Raw genomic sequence first — 21,396 nt, forward strand, 5'->3', positions numbered from 1 at the left:
ATGTTATAGTGTTAGGTCATATGGGACTATAGGGCCTGTCCCACTTACGTGTCCTTGGCATGCAAATTACGTGACCTCGTGGTCGCGTTGAGGAGCACAGGCATTGTATGGCCACACGGGGCCGGTCCCACTTAGAAGCGCGGAGGGGTATGTAGTTGTGCACGACATCGAGCGGGGGCTCCGAAATTTTTGTAGTGAACGAAATCTTCGCGCCAACGGCCTGTCGCGGAACTGACGGCCAAAATGGGACAGGACCAAGACCCTGGCATGATGCAACGTCTCACCTTCAACATCAGCAGAAAGCAGGCAAACGATCGCCAAGCTCGGCCTGGGGCTCATGGCTGTTGCGGTCCGAATCCGCCCCCACTTCTACTCCCAGAGCGGGGCCAAGAAAATTGAAGATAGACACAAAATGCACGAGTAACTCAGCTGGACCGGCAGCATCTCTGGAGAGAAGCAATGGGTGATGTTTCGGGTCAAGACCCTTCTTTTCAGACTGAAGAAGAGTCTCGACACGAAACGTCACCCATTGCTTTTCTCCAGAGATGCTGCCGGTCCCGCTGAGTTACTCCAGCTTTGTGTCCATCTTCAAATGACGTCACGCGCTCCAGACGGCTGTGCGTACACATGTAATCGCGCCCGACATTCGCGGGACCACCTCGGCTCAACGTGACATCGAGGTCGCGTAATTTACGTGCCAAGGACATGTAAGTGGGACAGGCCCTTAACTGACTAACCTGCACCAATGCAATGGCACCCCTACAGTTGCTTGCAAAAGTTTTCATTCCCCTTGAACTTTTCCACATTTTGTCACGTTACAACCACAAACGTAAATGTATTTTATTGGGATTTTATGTGATAGACCAACACAAAGTGGTGCATAATTGTGAAGTGGAAGGAAAATGATACATGGTTTTCAAAATATTTTTACAAATAAAAAACTGAAAAGTGTGGCGTGCAAAAGTATTCAGCCCCCTTTACTCTGATACCCCTAAATAAAATCCAGTGCAACCAATTGCCTTCAGAAGTCACCTAATTAGTAAATAGAGTCCACTTGTGTGTAATCTAATCTCAGTATAAATACAGCTGTTCTGTGAAGGCCTCAGAGGTTTGTTAGAGAACATTAGTGAACAAACAGCATCATGAAGCCCAAGGAACACACCAGACAGGTCAGGGATAAAGTTGTGGAGAAGTTTAAAGCAGGGTTAGGTTATAAAAAAATATCCCAAGCTTTGAACATCTCACGGAGCACTGTTCAATCCATCATCCGAAAATGGAAAGAGTATGGCACAACTGCAAACCTACCAAGACATGGCCGTCCACCTAAACTGACAGGCCGGGCAAGGAGAGCATTGATCAGAGAAGCAGCCAAGAGGCCCATGGTAACTCTGGAGGAGCTGCAGAGATCCACAGCTCAGGTGGGGGAATCTGTCCACAGGACAACTATTAGTCGTGCACTCCGCAAATCGGGCCTTTATGGAAGAGTGGCAAGAGGAAAGCCATTGTTGAAAAAAAGCCATAAGTAGTCCTGTTTGCAGTTTGCCACAAGCCATGTGGGGGACACAGCAAACATGTGGAGGAAGGTGCTCTGGTCAGATGAGACCAAAATTGAAGTTTTTGGCCTAAATGCAAAACGCAATGTGTGGCGGAAAACTAATACTGCACATCACCCTGAACACACCATCCCCACTGTGAAACATGGTGGTGGCAGCATCATGCTGTGGGGATGCTTTTCTTCAGCAGGGACAGGGAAGCTGGTCAGAGTTGATGGGAAGATGGATGGAGCCAAATACAGGGCAATCTTGGAAGAAAACCTGCAAAAGACTTGAGACTGGGGCAGAGGTTCACCTTCCAGCAGGGCAACGACCCTAAACATACAGCCAGAGCTATAATGGAATGGTTTAGATCAAAGCATATTCATGTGTTAGAATGGCCCAGTCAAAGTCCAGACCTAAATCCAATTGAGAATCTCTGGCAAGACTTGAAAATTGCTGTTCACAGACGCTCTCCATCCAATCTGACTGAGCTTGAGCTATTTTGCAAAGAAGAATGGGCAAACATTTCAGTCTCTAGATGTGCAAAGCTGGTAGAGACATACCCCAAAAGACTTGCAGCTGTAATTGCAGCGAAAGGTGGTTCTACAAAGTATTGACTCAGCGGGGCTGAATACTTTTGCACGCCACACTTTTCAGTTTTTTATTTGTAAAAAAATGTGAAAACCATGTATCATTTTCCTTTCACTTCACAATTATGCACCACTTTGTGTTGGTCAATCACATAAAATCCCAATAAAATACATTTACGTTTGTGGTTGTAACGTGACAAAATGTAGAAAAGTTCAAGGGGTATGAAAACTTTTGCAAGCCACTGTACATTGTTGGCCCCTTTAATGTTTCTTCTTGGAAATTATGAAGCAGGCGATTTAGGCCAAACTTTACTTTCCCAGAAATTGTGGCCAGCCACGATGTTCCCTGCACTGAACAATTAAATACAATAACTGTATCCCATTGAAGTCGACTGGTTTGCTGGTTTATTATTGTCATGTACTGGGATACATTGAAAAATGTTTGTGTGCTCTCCATAAAAAACATCCAGGTGTGATTACAAATCAGAATCATACATGAGTACAGCAGATGGTGCAAAAAGAGAAAGGAGATAGAGTGCAGAATATAGTCTTACAGCCACAGAAAAGGTGTACATGGTGGTGCAGTGGTAGAGTTGCTGCCTTTCCAGCACCATGGACCTGGGTTTGATCCTGACTACGGGTGCTGTCTGTACGGAGTTTGTACGTTCTTCCCATGACCTGCGTGGGCTTTCTCCGAGCTCATCGGTAAAATTGTCCCTCGTGTGTGTAGGATAGTATTAGTGTGCGGGGATCGCTGGTCAGTGCGGACTCGGTGGGCCGAAGGGCCTGTTTCAGTGCTGTACCTCGAAACTAAAAAGTGCAGATTAAAAAAGTGCGAGGACTTCAATGAGATAGATTGGGACTAAATCCTTAGAAATTCAGGAGAACCTTTAAATATTTCTGGTAGTTTATCAAAGTTTATTTAACCGCTGTCTACATACCTTGTAAAATTAAAAAGGTAGAATAGGATTTTGCAGAATTGGTTACATAATAAAACCATTTTCACTCTCTCACTCAGAGTATCTAATTACCTATCATCCTTCAATCCACTTCAAGTTATTCTAAATTTCCACTTGAAAAACCCGGCTATCTATATCTAAATGGCCTTCCTCCTAACATAGGAGTCTGAAGAAGGGTCTTGACCTGAAACGTCACCTATTCCTTCGCTCCATAGATGCTGCCTCACCCGCTGAGTTTCTCCAGCATTTTAGTCTACCTTCTATTTTTGCAGCATCAGCAGTTCTTTCTTAAACATTCCTCCTAACATAAGCTGAGAAGTGGGAATGTTTGAAGATAGAACAGTGCAGCACAGGTTATTCCGCCCACAATGCCTGCGTCAAACATAATGCCACATTAAATTAAAACCTCTGCCTGCATGTGGTCCATATTCCTCAATTCTCTGCACATTCAACAGCACAATCGTTTCTGCCCCTTCCAACACTCCTGGCTGCCCGATCCTGGCACCCAGTATAAAACTTGCCCTGCACATCTCATTTAAACTCTCATCATAAAGATATGCCCTTCATCTTTGACATTTCCATCCTGGGAAAAACATTGTGACTGAGCAATCTGTCCTTGTAGCTAATACTCCCTAATCTAGCTGTACACTTCCATTCCTAGCCCCTCAACAAATGAAACAGTCCACGTCTACATGCAGCAGATTCTAGAAAATATTAAGGCATGGATTGTAGATGCTGGTTTTCCAAAAAAGATATAAAGTACTGGATTAACTCAGTGAGTTAGGCAGTATTTCTGGAGAACACGGAAAGGCGACATTTCAGTGAGTAACGTCTGTGCTACTAATGTACCAGATGGTGATCATCTCCAAAATAAGTCTTACCAGCCACCCTTAACATTCAGTGGGATCATCTTCATCATCAACCACCATTCCAACAGCATCCTAGGGGGATCACTATTAACCAGAATGTCAACTAGACCAGGCACATACGTCAACCATCTCTTTGCCTCCACAGGTATTCCTTGACCTGCGGAGTTTCTTCACCAGTTTGGTACTTGCTCCAGATTTCAGCATCTGCAGTCTCTGGTATCAGCCACATAAATGGTGCAGCTACAATAGCTTTTTAGAGACTCGGTGTTTTGTGGCCAGTGATTCACCGAAACCCGTGTACGCCAAGAAAAAACACTGAAACTCCACCATTTATAGCTTTGCAAGCTGCACACCAGTTTGACTTGGAAATATAGAACTGTCCTTTAATGCTGTTGGGTCGAAAGCTTGCAAGTCATCACGCAACAGGAAATAACCATCTGGTGGCTGCAGTGATTCAACACAATGACTCATGATCACATTTGGAAGCGTAGTTGAAGAAGGCCAAGAAATGCAGGCTTTGGCAATGGCAGCCTCGCCCTGCATATGAATAATTTGGAAAATTCGGCACATTATCAAAATGATACTTACTGTGACACCCAAGCAACGAGTTGCTCTGTTTTAAAGACAAGTTGACTGGTGTTGCTGTCTTGCATAATCTGTCCGTTAACCCTGCAGCGTATCCCCAGGTTATGCGGGTCTGTAACAGAGAGTGTAGCTGAATGACATAGTCAAACAGGACATGAACAAACTACCTAGAATGAGGAAATATTAGTGAGGAATACATTCAATTAGTCGTCTTACTTCTTGGACCTGGTACAATTTATCCTGTCATGATCTCTACCAAGTCATTTAATAAACATAAGGCAGCTGCCTTCAAATTGAATCTGAATTAATTCAATCAGGTTTGTTATAAACTCATGCTTGATGGATTGCCTTAAGCCAGGAATCTTGTTGATGGTGCAGAACGGCAGATCTACTCTCCTCTTGTGAATATTTCAAACTCTCCCCTTTCTTCTGGTTGGTATTAGCCATTCTACACTCTCATATTTCTATTAGTTAATTCAACAAATAATTAAGTGCAAAGCAGGCTGCAGCTGTAGAACTCATTGGTGAGACTAGACAGAGCACTGTGGTCTCACCAGTGCACGAGGGATGTCACTGTTGGAAAGGGTGCGGAAGAGATTCACCACAATGTTGTCTGGACTTACACGCTTAATTTACACTATATTGAGAAGTTAGCTAGAGACACATAGAAAATAGGTGCAGGAGGGGGACATTAAGCGAGCAGCGCCAATCATTATGATCATGACTGATCATCCACAATCAGTAACCCGTGCCTGCCTTCTCCCCATCATTTTTTCTCTGGAGCATAGAAGGCTGAGGGATGACGCCATTAATGAATGACTTTTTCCTAGGTTAGTGGATTCTACAGTTAGAGGGACATTACAATGAAAGCTTTCATTTATAAAACATGCTTAACATTATTAAACTATTACTGAACTTTTGACGGACCATTATCAATCATATTTAATACACAGAGTATTGGGCAATTGGGTGTAAGATTCAGGAAGTCATGTTATACTGCAACCAACTGGCAGTTTTGGCAGTTTGGCATTGAGCAAACAAGATAAATATGTAAAGATAAATATGTAACATATGACAGAAACAGATTTGGTAAATGTATGAAATGTAATTGATAAATCTTGAAAGAGGCCACAATTGGAAAAATGTAAGATTTGGAAAAATGGCAATGTTGCAGGAGTCCAGGCTCAGTCTAGAGCGATTATGGAGGCATTTTGTAATCAGGATGAGAATTACAAAATTGCTTGGGGGTTGCGGATAAGGTGAAGAAGTGCACGGTGTCTGGCTGGGTTCCATTTTCTCCATGTTAGCATGCCAAGGGTTTGGGTGCAGCCAAGATGGGCTGAAGGACACATTTTTGTGCTGTAAAGCTCTGTGACGACGACAATGATAATGTTCTAACAATACCTGAGAGAGCATCCCGGGTGACAATGGCTGGACCCAGTGGACAAAACGTGTCAAATGTTTTACCCAGTAGCCACTGTTTGCCATTCCGCTTCATCTGCCAGTCTCGTGCACTGACATCATTTGCAACCATGAAACCAGCCACATGCTCCATTGCTGCTTCTTTCTGTGAAGAAGGTATGGCATATTTATTGCCATCTTCACAAAAAGACAATAAATGGTTTGAATCTTTCAATCATCATCTCATTACACAGGACCATATATAATTCAGATTCAAATTAACTGCTGTTAATTGCTGAGATTAGTATTACTCCTTGAACTAACACTACATTCACAAAGTCACCGACAAGGATGGCACGGTGGCACAGTGGTAGAGTTGCTGCCTTATAGTGCCGGAGACCCGGGTTCGATTCCAACTATGGGTGCTATGTGTATTGAGTTTGTACGTTCTCCCCGTGATTGCATAGGTGTTCTCTGAGATCCGTTTCCTCCAATACTCCATACAGGTTTGTAGGTTAATCGGCTTGGTATAAATAAAAATGTAAATTGTCCCTAGTGTGTGTAAGATAGTGTTCATGTGCAGGGATTGTTGGTCTGTGCGGACTGGGTGGGCCTGTTTCTGTGCTGTATCTCTAAACTAAACTAAACTATATATAACTGTTCTCATTACAGCTGCTTACATTTATGATGCAGTCTTCCTAAATCTGGCTTACGTTACTTTGGTTCAATGTTACTAATGCAGCAGCTGCCTGTCTATCGTACCTTCATATCCAAGCTGTTCTCCAATTGTTTCCCCCTCTGATTGCCATGCAGTATCTACAATACCTGATGCTCATTCTCTGCTGGTACTTTAATACATTCGTCATACAGGTGGAAACTTTGCAAATGTAAATATTTTGCAATTGAAGTTGCAAATTTAAACAGATGAATTCTGGATACTGACCAATAAAACTATTTTTTGAAGCTGTTGGGAGTCTTCAAATGGTAACTAAATAAATTGAAAACAGTATGGTGGCCATGGTTTATATGGACCTGAGTAAGATCCTGGACGGTAGAATGGTCCAGAAAGAAAGATTTATCGGTACTTGTATGAGAGTCGGGATAGGCTAGAACTTTTATCCTGGAGCGTAGGAGGCTGAGGACAGGCTCAAGGGATCCAAGATGAGAATACAAACTGAGTCCAAAACTGGCTTGGCGATAGGCGGCAGAGGGCAGTGGTAAATGGTGTACTGGAAGCTTGTAACCTGTGGTGTAACACAGGGATTGATGCAGCGACCTTGTGTTGTTTGTAACATATATACAAATGACTTGCATGAGAATGTAAGAGTCTGATTAATGTTTACGGATCAAACAGAAATTGGTGGAGTCATAGACAGCAAAGATGTCTCAGGATCTAGTGGATGTGGACCAGCTGCACAGCTGAGCAGAGTGGTGGCAGAATTCAGAGTGATCCAGTCTTAGAGCTAAACATCACAGAAACAAGCCCTTTAGACCATCACATCCATGCTGATGTTGCGTAACTGAGCTAGTCCCATTTGCCTGTGCCTGGCCCATATTCCTCTAAACATGTGCCCATTCAAGTATCTTTTAAATGTTACAATTGTACCCACCTCTATGGTTTCAGCTAGCAGCTCATTTCATATACCCACTACTCTCTGTGTGGGAAAACAAAATTGCCCCTAGAGTCTCTCTTAAATCTCTGCCCACTCGTCTTAAATGTGTTCCCTCTAGTTTTACACTCCACTAGTCCGGGGAAAAGACTGTGACTATTATTTGTACCTGTGCCCTTATCATATTATACACCGCTACAAGATCACTCCTCGCCCTCCCACACTTCACAGGAAAAGTCCTAGCCTATCCAGCCTTTCCTCCCATTCCCGGTAACATCTCCATATATCTTTCTTTTAATGACATTCTTCCTTTAGCTGTTAGCTAACAAGATGTTAGCCTCGCCAATATCTTGTGCAACTGTAACATGACAAGCATGCTGAACACCATTTTCACCACTCTGTTTACTTGTGAGAGCAGATAAATCTTAATGGGATTTGAGAAGTATGTTTTTAACAGTGAGAGTTGCTTATCAGCAATGAGCTGACAGAGAAGATGGTGGAGGCAGATTAAATGACAACATTAAATAGGCAGATAAGGCATAGCTGGATATGGGCCAAATACATGCAAATTGCACTCGCATTAATACGCATCAACATCAATATGGATAGTGGGTTTGAGAGGGTGGATTGAGACTCAGCAGCTTGGCAGACTCGTGCATCCACCATGCTTGTTTAATAACTCATCAGAAATCATACTGACCGTTCAAGAGGCTCTGTTGCTTCCTGTTTTCATAACTTATCTGCATCAGTCCTGGCTCACTGCCTCATTCAGTAGCTATTCCTTCCTGATCATACTGAATCATGCAGAACAGCCCTAATGGCTTCATTCAGCTGGAGTAACTCAGCGTCTTAGGCAGCATCTCTGGAGAAAGGGAATGGGTGATGCCTCTTCCACTGTCAGAAGGGTCTCGACCCGAAACGTCACCTATTCTTTTATCTCCAGAGATGCTGCCTGACCCGCTGAGTGACTCCAGCTTATTGTATCTACGGTGTAAACCAGCATTTGCAGATCTTTCCTACGCTATTAGTTCATTGTCAGAACTCATGGATCAAGCCTCTCTGAAGCACCAGTGCAGGGCAGAGGAAATGTTGGTTGATGCAATGTAGAATTATTCTGAAGCCTAATCTATTTGTTTTGTGGACATTAAAGATTCTTTGTCTTTAGTGGCCTCTCAGGATTGTGATTTATCCCCTCTCCCGTTCTGCGGGTTTGGATATGGTTAACGAGACCAAAGTAGAAAATGCAGATTCATCCACAGATATGGCTGATGGAATGGGTGGGTGGGCAGTTTGTGAGGTAGTCTGCTTCTTACACACAACCTCTATTGACTTACAATGAATAGCCTCCAGGTTCTTAACATCATTCCAAGGGCCGCTTTTCCACTTGAAACATTTATATATCTATCCCCATTGATTTCCGAGAGTCAGTGGGGATATTGCATTTCTTCAAGGAAGTTTCAAGGAAGTTTGAGTACATCTGAACTTTTCCCTCAGTTCGCCCGTAATTTTCCTCCAAGATGGAGCTAAGAAGTATGGTATTGGGCAGGTAAACAAATTGGCCCAGCCAATATTTCTGACAACCAAGGCCTCAATCCTGTGTGTGCTGGCCTGGGAAAGGACATGGACATTGGTTCACTCGTCCTTCCAGTGAATTTGAAGATTTTGCTGAAGCAGCATTGGTGGTATTTTTCCAGTGCCATGAGAGTCCTTGTGGCAGGTAGCCCAGAACTCAGAAGCGGGCACCAGGACAGCAATTGATGCTGTTTCAATAGACATGAGGTTTGAGCCAGATCTGAGGTATTGACCCTCAAATACTCCATCACTCAATTGCCAATGGCTGCGTGGTGCATTGAAAGTAGTGGTGAACTAGTTGTTATAGTGAGGCATGGGGGTCAACAAATGGGAAATGTATGGTTGAAGTTAAAGGGATGGCGAGTGCAGGAGAGGTTACGGAAGTCTTCACAAGTAATACGATGGAAAGTTTAGGAAGGGATAAGAGAGTAAGGTCAGGTAAAATTGGGACCAATGTGAGAGGAGGGGTGGTGAATACCGAACTAAAGGTGTTATATTTGAATGCACTTGGTTTAAGGACAAAATGATACAAGGAGCTTGTATCACAGTTAGAAATTGGTAGGTATGTCTTAGTGGACATTACAGAGATGTGGCTGAAAGGGGATCGGAGCTGGGAGCTGAAGATCTAAGGTCACATGTCCTATCGAAGAGACAGACAGGTAGGCAGAGGGAGAGGGGGGTAGCTCTGCTGGTCAGTAATGAAATTTGGTCCTTCATAAGGTGTAACGCAGGATGAGAAGATGTAGTATCCTCGTGGATAGAGCTAAGAAACGGCAAGGGTAAAAACACCCTGATGGAAGTTATTTACAGGCCCCCCAAACAGTAGCCGGGATATAAGGTACAAATTACATTTGGAGATACACTCGGCATGGAAGAAAGGCAATGTTATGGTGGTCACGGGATTTCAATAGACTGGGAAAATCAGATTGGTAATGGACTCCAAGAGAGGGAATTTGTAGAGTGCCTCCGAGATGGTTTCTTAGAGCAGCTTGTAGATGAGCCTACCAGGAAGAAGGCAATTCTGGATTTGGTATTGTGTAGTGACCTGGATTTGATTAGAGAGCTTAAGGTAACGGAACCAGTAGGGGGTAGTGAAATATGATCAAATTCAACCTGCAATTTGGGAGGGAGAAGAAATTGGATGTGTTGGTATTACAGTTGAGCAAAGGTGACTAGAGGCATGAGGGAGGTGCTGGCTAAAGTTGATTGGAAAAGGATCCCAGCAGAAATGATGGTGAAACAGCAATGGCAGGAATTTCTGGGAATAATTCAGAGGACGCAGGATCTACGGAGAAAGCCGGGACTCTGCAGAAGGACGTGGACAGGTTGGGAGAGTGGGCAAAGAAGTGGCAGATGCAATCCAGCGTGGCAAATAGTGGAGTCATGCATTTTTGTAGTAGGACTAAAGGTGTGGTTCAATTTCTAAATGGGGAGAGAATTCACAAATTCGAGGTGCAAAGGGACTTGGGAGTGCTGATAAAGGATTCCCAAAAAGTTCATTTGAATGTCGAATCAGTAGTAAGGATGACAAATAGAATGCTAGCATTTATTTCGAGAGGACTGGAGTATAAAAACAGGGACATAATGCTGAGGCTTTATAAAGCAGGAAAGGATGTTTCCTTTAGTTGGGCGAGTGTGGGACCAGAGTCCAGAACCTCCAAATGAAAGGATGCTCCTTCAGAAAGAAGTTAAGAAGGTCTTTAGTCAGAGGGTGGTGAATCTGTGGAATTCATTGCCAGAGATGGCTGTGGAGGCCAAGTCAGTGGATATTTTAAGGCGGAGATTGATAGATTCTTGATTAGTATCCCCTTTGATGGGGAGAAGGCAGGAGAATAGGGTTGAGAGGGAAATATAGATCAGTCATGATCAATCATGATTGAATGGCGGAGTACACTTGATAAGTCGAATGGGCTAATTCTGCTCCTATAACATAGAAACTGGAATGGTTTGTGTTTGCATATGCTCAGCGGCCCACCTTCAAGTCATTATTGATGCTTTCATTGAAGCATACAAGAGATGATGGGCCTTACACTCAGCATTTGCATGACCAGGGGCCTATCCTTCTCGTAGACAGGCATCAACAGTGAAATTCAAAGCTGCATGGTTTGTACTCTTTACAGGTAAGGTAGTGACTTTAACACATTTTACTTTCTTCGTAATGATAAATGCTGTCTTCATCTCGTAGTGCAAATCAACTCTCATTCATGCCTTCCTCTTCCTCTTGCTTATGGCGTGCACAATCTAAAGTTGTAGGACCACTTGTTCTATTTGATCTATTTGTTCGTGCACGTCGGGTTGATTGCATTAGTCGAAACAGGGTGGACCATGTGAAGGTTACAATCTCCCACCCCCCATTCCTGCCACTTTATTGTTGCACTCTAAAATAATTCATTCGTTTTTGTTGGGCCACCTGAGTCTCAATAAGTGCACGCCTACTTTTGTCCAAAGGTTTGCATAGACAATAGGTGCAGGAGTAGGCCATTCGGCCCTTCGAGCCAGCACCGCCATTCAATGTGATCATGTCTGATCATCCACAATCAGTACCCTGTTCCAGCCTTCTCCCCATATCCCCAGACTCCGCTATCTTTAAGAGCTCTATCTAACTCTCTCTTGAAGCACAGCAGGCTGTCGTATTTCAATGTTTGTCAGATTTATGTGGTTTGGAATGGACCTTTATATTCTTCTGCCAATAGCTCATAGATTACAACTCGTAGATTATAGCTTCAGTCAATAGCTCAGAGACGAAAATCCAATGGGATCTTGTTCTCTAAGTCTAGCATCAGAATGGGTGATTGTGCAGTGCAGATTAACTGGAATATGCCACAGAAGATCTGCAACCCCTGACTTGCTAGTTGATCTATATCCCAGATAACAAACATAATAATTCAGCATTGACATACCTTAATGTGCTTTCCTTTCTTCCCAATGACAAATGCCAGCTCTACCTCCCAGTCCACTTCCTGAAAGAAGGATTCAAGATACAGATAAGAACCACTGATGAATATAGCAATCCTGCCACCGGCAATAGGGCACCACTATTTAACAACTGATTTCTGTCAGCATTTCTAACAAGAAATAACAGAAGGGAACTGAAAATCATGCACTATTTTCCTAACGCATGCAGACTGCTCAGAAGTGTGTGAACCAAATGCTCAAATTCGTAGTTGCTTCATTAGAAAAAACACAACTTAATTTTTCACCAGGTCAATTAAACATTCAGCATAAACTTTAAGAAATCTGTCAGAATCAAACATCTCAGGCTAGAAGTCTCCCCTGTTCAATCTAAATGAACTAAGAAAGTACTCTTGATGGACAATAATTAAACCCTTTCCATCATCAAACTACAAGGACATTGACTCCTTCCACCAGTGAATCGTGATATAAAAGATCTAACTGATCCGCAAATTGTAGAATAAAAATGTACTTACATTACTGTCGGTCGGGTGGATGATGTCACTGTAGGGTCCCACTATAGAGCTACCAAACTTGCTAAATATCACTGGCTCCTTTGGGATTGCCACATTCTGTTCCAAACAATGATCCATATAGTTCATCCCAACACACACTACTTTGTCAGGGTTTGTTACCGGTGACAAAAGCTCTATTGCAGAGTGACAAAGTGCATTGTTTCCACAATCCAGGGCTCTAATAACAGAATTTTAAAAATCTGTTAAATTATACACTTGCCATAGTTATTTACATACTTAGTATAAATATGGCAACATTTATCAATACCATGCAATAAGACATGTTTTTGCATGTGAACATTTCATGATCAAGGTCATCCCCAGTGTAGTCACAGTTTTAGCGCAAGAAATTTTACAGCCAATTTGCATACTGCAAGATTTCAAAAACAGAGATGCAATAATGACCAAATAATCTGGTATCTAAATGATATTGATTATTTAAAAGTCACATTTGCGTTCTGTCTGCTAAGGCCTGCTGGATCTCCCAGTTGATCAAAACCCATACTACTCATATTCAGGAAGAAGGGTTTCAGCCCGAAACGTTACCTATTTCCTTCGCCCCATAGATGCTGCTGCACCTGCTGAGTTTCTCCAGCATTTTTGTGTACCTACTCATATTCTGCATGGGTTACTTACAAACCAGTGGTATGAACATTGAATTCTCCAATTTCAAGCAATACTTCCTCTCTCCTGTGCCCCCATCGACTGTGGTCCGCACACATTTCTAGTACTGTCTTCCACCCTCCGTCACCTCGCTCCTTCCCCCTATTTCATATTTCCCCTCTTCCCCCTGCACCCATATTCCTCCATCCGGCTTTACATTATACTCCTCCTCTACTCTCCTCATCTGACACCCTTTCATCTCCTTAACCACGGGGAAGCCCATAATGAAACCAAGAGATGGATGAGAAATTTTAAATGACAAAAGGTCGTTTGATATGTGGGACCGTATATAATGATGGAGAAGGATCTGATCTATATTCAACAAAATATTATGGTGTTATTACATCCTGGATGATAAGCCTTCATTATGCATATAATTTATATATATGTATATAAACGTGTACATTATATATATGTATACACACACGCACAAGATTAAGGCACATATTAAATTAATATACAGGTGCACAACCTTTTATCCGGAGTTCCAGAAACCGAAAAGCTCCGAAAACCGGCCATTTTTTCCAGATGTCGTCTGCGCACCAAAGCTCGCGTTTGGCGCCAAACTTGACCCAAAACGACCCACGGTCAACCCAGGTCTGTACTACTGTAGCGACTGCCTCCTCCCTGGAGACCGGGAGACGCTTAAACATCTGTAAATCATTGCTTAAATGTTAGTCAGTTAGTTTGGAGGGCTTTTACGTGAAGGGGGGTGAAGGGGTAAACTTTAATTCTTAGTCCCCTACCTGGTCGGAGAGGCGGGGAGCGGTCAATGCCTTACCGGGTCGCTATGCAGTAATTGTCCGCAGCGCTGTCCGCGGGCGGCGCCGGTTGTAGCTCCGACCCTGGCAACTCTACAATTGGCTGCGAGGCGCTCCAAATCCAGCGCGGCCCGCGGCCGAAAGCCCCAGCTCCGCGAATGTCGGGAGTCGGCGGCGTCGCAGCGCTGGGATACCAGCGGGGTGCGGGCAATGCCTTACCGGGTCGCCGTGCGGCAAGCTCCGGAGCGCTGTGGCCGCCGACACACAACATCGCGGAGCGTCGCTTGATTTGGAGCCGCACAGCCAGAATGTATCTCATCCCGGGGTCGGAGCTCCAACCTCGCCACCCCCCGTCCGGACGGAGGACCCAGCTCCACGGCTCCAAATCCAGCGACGCTCCGCGAATGTTGGAAGAAGGCTGCCACAGCGCTCCGGAGCTTGCCGCATTACTTTAGTAAGGCATTGCCCGCTCCCCGCTGGTATCCCAGCGCTGCGACGCCGCCGACCTCCCGACATTCTCGGAGCTGGGACGTCCGGCCGCGGGCCGCGCTGGATTTGGAGCGCCTCGCAGCCAGGGGTAGAGTTGCCGGGGTCGGAGCTACAACCGGCGCCGCCCGCGGCCGGACGGAGCCCCCAGCTCCGCGAGGTTGGGAGTCGCCGACCAGGTAGGTAGGGGACTAAGAATTAAAGTTTCCCCCTTCACCCCTACACCACCACCACCACATAAAATCCCTCCAAACTAACTGACTAACATTTATGCAATGATTCTCCCGGTCTCCGGGGAGGAGGCAGCTGCTCCAGACTTTTCAAGCAGCCCGTGCTACCTACCTAATCTACGCTAAAAATCTTCCATTCTGAAATCCGAAAATGTCCGAAATCCGACAAGTGTCTGGTCCCAAGGCTTTCGGATAAAAGGTTGTGCACCTGTACCAAATCTATCGCCGTTAAAAGTGACTGTGCTATAATGTTGGTCATGAGTTTTATGTTCTACAGTTTGTCAAGCCCATTTAAACTATGTTTGTTGTAAAAGTAATTTCACTATAAGTCCTGGCCTTATACACACCCCTCTAGTTTGCATAGGAAAAAACTGCAGATGCTGGTTTAAATCGAAGGTAGACACAAAACGTTGGAGTAACAGCGGGACAGGCAGCATCTCTAGAGAAAAGGAATGGGTGACGTTTCGGGTCGAGATCCTTCATCAGTCCCGAAACGTCACCCATTCCTTCTCTCCAGAGATGCTGCCTGTCCCGCTGAGTTACTCCAGCTTGTTGTGTCTACCCCGTCTAGTTTGCTGCATACACAGAGGTGTAAATAGACAGTGTCCAGCAGTGCTGGATGGTTCAGCCAGCCTAGCTAGTGATTGATAAGCCAAAGCCGACTCCAGCAGAGTGGAGACTCTTCCCCACAAAAATGCTGAATTTGCCTTCAAAAATGCTTTGAAAAAAATATAACATATAAAACACTGTCAATCATTTAATTGAAGAATTAAATAACCCTAATTCAGTCAAATAAATGAAACTGTTCATTTATGAAAATAAATAAATGAAAATGAAACAATGCCAGTCCTCTCCACTGAAATGAATATTGTTGAACGGTATGAAGGGGCCCGACCCAAAAACATCTATCCATGTTCCTCGGCGATGCTGCCTGACCCGCTGAGTTACTCCAGCAATCCATGCCTTATTTTGTTGAACTGTGCTGTCGAGCCTGGCATAATATTGCTGGTAAATCGTGGGAGGTTGGCTCCCACCACTGGAATTTATATGGAGTGCAACGTCAGAGTGAAGTCAGAATATCACAGGTGAGATCCTCTCAGTAAATTTGACCTGAGTGGCTCTCCAGTGAGATTTAGACTGTTAACCCTGTGGAAAATGTTCTCAAAATGTATTTTTAATGTTTTGGCAAGTTTGTATTAAATAATATTTGAGGAGATCTTAGTCAACACAAGTAATAAATGTTGCTGTTCAAGAAGGAACTGCAGATGCTGGAAAATCGAAAGTACACAAAAATGCTGGAGAAACTCAGCGGGTGCAGCAGCATCTATGGAGCGAAGGAAATAGGTAACGTTTCAGGCCAAAACCCTTCTTCAGACTGATAGGGGGTGGCGGGGAGAAGGAAGGAAAAAGGAGGAGGAGGCCGAGGGCTGGGGGATGGGAGGAGACAGCCCGAGGGCTGAAGAAGAGGAGGAGACAGCAAGGGCTAACAAAATTGGGAGAATTCAATGTTCATGCCCGCAGGATGCAGACTCCCCAAGCGGAATATGAGGTGCTGTTCCTCCAATTTCCAGTGTTGCTCATTCTGGCAATGGAGGAGACCCAGGACAGAGAGGTTGGATTGGGAATGGGTGGGGGAGTTGAAGTGCTGAGTAAACTCGTCGTAAGCACGGAGAATGAACATAGCAGGTACGTCGGAGCTCGGTGACGTCTCTTAGCGGGTCGTAACGCTAACGGCAGGTACTCGGGAAGACTCGCTAACGGCAGGTAAGCACGGGAAGACTCGTGAAGAATTTTCAACACGTTGAAAAATGTCCACGAGAGCCCCGAGTACCGATGAATGGCCATTAGCGTAAATCTCCGAGTTTGATTCAGGTGAAAACTCGGGGAGAACTCTTGGAATGAACTCGCACCGTGGGACAGGGCTATTAGAGCCCGAGGGGACGCCTAATACAAGTTTATCAAATTATGTGAATTGTAGATAGGGAAGAAAGTCAGAATCTTTTCCCAAGGTGGAAATGTCAAATATATTAGAGGGAATAACTTTAAGGACAGAAGGGGAAAATTTAAAAGAGATGTGCGGGAAAGTTTTTTTTTACACAAAGAGTGGTAGGTGCCTAGAATGCACTGAAAGCAGATTGTGGTGATAAGAGGCTTTTGGGTAGGCACGTGGATATGCAGGGAATGGACGAATATAGATCACAGGTAAAGGGATTGGTTTCATTTGGCATCATATTCGGCACAGATACCGTGGGCCGTAGCGTCCTGAGCTGTACCGTCCTGTGTTCTTCTACACTGCAATAACACAGATGGTCTACGTTTTCACTGCCATTAATGGAAAAAAGTGGAACAGTACATTACGGCAACAATAAATATTTAATCCTTACTCCATTAACCAAGAATAATGCCTTTTCAATGTGGTATGAGAAGCAGGCTTTACAAAGTGGATTGCAATCCTAAGGTTATAAAATTAACTTTCAACCTAAATGTATGAATTCCTCAAACAAATTTAGCAAGTAAAATTATGCTGACTTGAAAAATATTATATATTTAAAGCTAGATCATTGATATAACCGGACTGAATTCTGAAAATTGAAGTTAATATTTGTTTTTGTTTCCCCATCAACATTAAAATTAATTAATGGTTAGAGAATGTCCTTCCAGAAATTGTGTGGTACACACAAATTTCTTCTGTAAAATCATCAAAGAAAACAAGATACCATATTCATACTGCTCACTTCTCAGGCTGTCCTATCTGCCAATGTACAGACAGTGCTTGCGTGAGTTATTCAGCCATTCACCATGATACATTTAGCAAAACAAAAAGACAAGAGGCGCATTCACTTTTCTGGTTTCTTTGTTTTTCACCGTGTTGTTGAAAATGATACTTACAGAAATTATTTCACCCTCTAACAAGTAGTGAACAAAATGAACAAATACCTTCTTGCAGTTTCCATGGCAATGTCTCCCTTTTCCAGAAACTCCTTCATAGTTCTGGGAAGGGAGCTGTCGAATAAATTCAGGTCAATTACTTTTCCTGCTTCCTTCTGCTGCACGCCCACTCTCATTCCACATGGATCGCCAACAGTCAGGAACTGGACAAGCCTCATCCTCCAACTCCTGGACTTTGACAGATGCCTCACTTGGAGAGGACAGGTGAGATTCAAACAAATGCTTCGGGGACCAGTTCTGGCCAAACGTAGAATTGCGGTTGCTTTTGTAACAGCCTGCATTATAACACTGAATATGGTAATTCAATCAACTTTGTTAGATCTTTGCAAAACAAACTATTATTTCAGTCATATACAAAACTGATTAAATTTGCACAAACCACCCACTCCATTCTCACGCTGACTTAGGAAAACAGCAAACATAATCAAGGACCATTTACAGCCCAGTCATTCCCTCTTCTCCCTGCTCGCTTCAGGACTTCTGATTCAAATCCCAAGGGATGTTTGAAAGGGAAAAAAACTGCAGATGCTGGAGATTTGAAATGTAAACAGAAACTTCTGGCAGTGGAGAGAGAAATAAGTTAACAATTTGAAGAGAATGCTGCTCAACCTACTATATAGTTTGAGAATTTAGTTTATGTTCTCCAAAATATCACAATATATAAGAAGAACCCAATTATATATGGTACAATAAGAATTTGGAAACAAATAAAATTATCTTTAAAATTAAGAAATCTATTATTGTTAATGCCAATAGCAAATAACCCTTTATTTAAACCATCTCTTATTGATAAGACATATAACCAATGGGAAAGTCTCGGAATTAGAAAGATCGGGAATATGTACGAAATGGGAAACCTACTATCATTCCAACAATTACAATTAAAATTTAAACTGAAAAACAACCAATATTTTAAATATCTTCAGATTTGTGATTTCATGAAAAAATATATACAAGGATATCAAAAAATAACTCCTGAATTATTGGAAGAAGCAATGAATATTGAAGCTGACTCACAAAAATTAATATCATATTTATATAATAGTATTCTAAATATAGACCTACCATCGACAGAGGTACTTAGAGAAGAGTGGGAACGGGAACTAATGATAAAAATTATGAAGGTTACATGGGAAAAGTACTTGATATATATTCACAAATGTTCGATTAATGTAAGACATAATCTAATTCAATTTAAAATTTTACATAGATTATATTATTCAAAAACAAGATTGAACAAATTTTATCCAAATATATCCCCCATTTGTGATAAATATCTATCCCAAAATGCAACTATAACACATTCCTTAGTTTCCTGCATAAAACTTTATAGATTTTGGAGTGATATTTTCAAAATATTTACAAAATTATTCAAGATAAGAATGGAACCTAATACTGAAATGATTATATTTGGGGTAATGGAAGATGGGAATAAATTGAACACATCTCAAAATTTATTTTTAAACTATGGTTTAATAATAGCAAAAAAATTAATACTTTAATTTTGGAAAAATACATCAATACCAACGCTTAAAATGTGGATTGCAAGTATGTTGGACACCGCACATATTGAAGAAATGCGATTCCTCCTAATGGATAAATCAGACCAATTCATAACGAGTTGGTCTCTATTTGGCGTCTTTTTGGACTCATATGATGCAACACAATTGTAAAAAATAACTGTTTCAGGACTGGACGAGGGTTGGTCAAGATTATAAACAATGATCTTACTTTTTTAACTTTTTTTTTTAATGTTTTATTCTCTTTTTTCTATTTTCTTTTTCTCAACTTTCTTCACATTCGTCTTTTTTCTTTTTCTTCACACACTATATATCTCACGTCTTTCTATCCTTTACTATCTAACTTCTTTTTCTTATTCTAATCTTTCTTTAATATATAAAAAAAAAGAAGCTGTACATAAAATGTATTATGAAAATACATATTAGGCACTTTGGTGCCATATGATTGTACTTACTTCTAATAAAATAAAATAATTTAAAAAAAAAAAAAATAAATATGTATATCAACTGCTCGGCCCAAGACCGCTAGTAACCCAGTTCATCACACAAACCAGCCCCCCCACTGTCGACACCATTTACATTTCATGTTACTCCAGGAGAGCATCCAACATAATCAATGACTGTTTACACCCCGGTCATTCCCTATTCTCCCCTTTCTCGTTGGATGGAAGACACAAAAGTTTGAAAGCACGTGTGATCAAAGTCCGGGAACAACTTCTTCCCTGCTGTTATCAGACCACTGATTGATCCTCTCATAAACTGCAGTCCTGACAACCACAATCTCCCAACCTACCTCATTGTGGCTACAGCACTTCTTTTCTCTCCACTTTATTTGTAACTGTAATGCTATACTATTATATTCTGCACTTTGTATTTTTCTCTTTGCATTACCTGTTGTACTTGTGCACTGCTTGATTGTACTCGTGTATAGTATGATTTGACTGGGTAGCATGCAATGTTTTTTGCAGTACCTCAGTACATGTGATAATACTAATTCAATACCAATGCCAATTGTAATAGCAATTCTAGCGATTAAGCAAATAGAAAGATTTTGCAGCTTTGGATAGAATACAGTTAAAGTTTACGTCTGAGCTTCTTATTAATCAGAATTCACTTTATAATAACAAAGGAATATTCCAAGGGCTGTTATACTGAGATATATTTCTCATGACTGTTATCCAAAGGCGTACAAATTTGTCAATTAATTGGCTTCTGTAAAATGTAAATTGTTCCTATTGTGTAGGATAGTGCCAGTGCACGGTGTGATCGCTGTTCGGCGCAGACAGTGCGCTGAAAGGCCTGTTTCCACATTGTAAAATCTAAAGTAATCCTTGCATTACATTTGAAACTTTGAACTCAATTTTCTATGTACTTCTAATAATAGAAACACATCTATATTACTAAATCTCTGATCTTGACCGCTTTTGGCCAACTGTGCTGTGATTTCCGAGAGAACGCCGCCCAATTGTTTGCCTCGCCTTTTTTTTAAAACAAGTTTGTGTTCACAAAATGAATTTTGGTTGTCGGGTGGCTGCAGCCCAATTGTTTGCCTTGGCTTGGCTTTTAAAATCGTTGCAACAGTTGGATGCCTGCCCAAGCATCCATACGGCCCACAATGTCTATACTAGCCCTCTGGAAACCAGTACAGGTGCACAACCTTTTATCCGGTGTTCCAGAAACCGAAAAGCTCCGAAAACCGGCCATTTTTTCCAGATGTCGTCTGCGCACCAAAGCTCGCGTTTGGCGCCAAACCTGACCCAAAACTGCGGTCAACCCAGGTCTGTACTACTGTAGCGGCTGCCTCCTCCCTGGAGACCGGGAGACGCTTAAACATCTGTAAATCATTGCTTAAATGTTAGTCAGTTAGTTTGGAGGGCTTTTATGTGAAGGGGGGTGAAGGGGTAAACTTTAATTCTTAGTCCCCTACCTGGTCGGAGAGGCGGGGAGCGGTCAATGCCTTACCCGGGTCGCTGTGCAGTAAGCTCCGCAGCGCTGTGGCCGGTGGGGCCGCGGGCGGCGCCGGTTGTAGCTCCGACCCCGGCAACTCTACCCCTGGCTGCGAGGCGCTCCAAATCCAGCGCGGCCCGCGGCCGGACGCCCCAGCTCTGCGAATGTCGGGAGTCGGCGGCGTCGCAGCGCTGGGATACCAGCGGGGTGCGGGCAATGCCTTACCGGGTCGCCGTGCGGCAAGCTCCGGAG

The 21,396-nt window shown here is 42.9% G+C and overlaps 1 protein-coding gene across 2 annotated transcripts in view; it reads right to left on the bottom strand.

Annotated features, from left to right (window-relative positions):
* Positions 1-21,396, bottom strand: part of fahd2a (fumarylacetoacetate hydrolase domain containing 2A) — a 42,696-nt gene that overhangs the window by 14,049 nt on the left and 7,251 nt on the right. The window contains exons 2-6 of one of the 2 annotated variants that reach the window (XM_055662027.1): positions 17,666-17,952; positions 12,550-12,766; positions 12,022-12,081; positions 5,943-6,105; positions 4,542-4,650 (exon numbers count right to left, since the gene is read on the bottom strand). In XM_055662027.1, coding sequence (XP_055518002.1) covers positions 4,542-4,650; positions 5,943-6,105; positions 12,022-12,081; positions 12,550-12,766; positions 17,666-17,835 — 719 coding nt within the window. In that variant the 5' untranslated portion in view covers positions 17,836-17,952. Of the gene's footprint in view, positions 1-4,541; positions 4,651-5,942; positions 6,106-12,021; positions 12,082-12,549; positions 12,767-17,665; positions 17,966-21,396 lie in introns of both variants that reach the window. The other variant, XM_055662026.1, reaches the window with a different exon arrangement.

This window comes from Leucoraja erinacea, chromosome 35 (assembly GCF_028641065.1).
Source record: "Leucoraja erinacea ecotype New England chromosome 35, Leri_hhj_1, whole genome shotgun sequence".
Taxonomy (NCBI): domain Eukaryota; kingdom Metazoa; phylum Chordata; class Chondrichthyes; order Rajiformes; family Rajidae; genus Leucoraja; species Leucoraja erinaceus.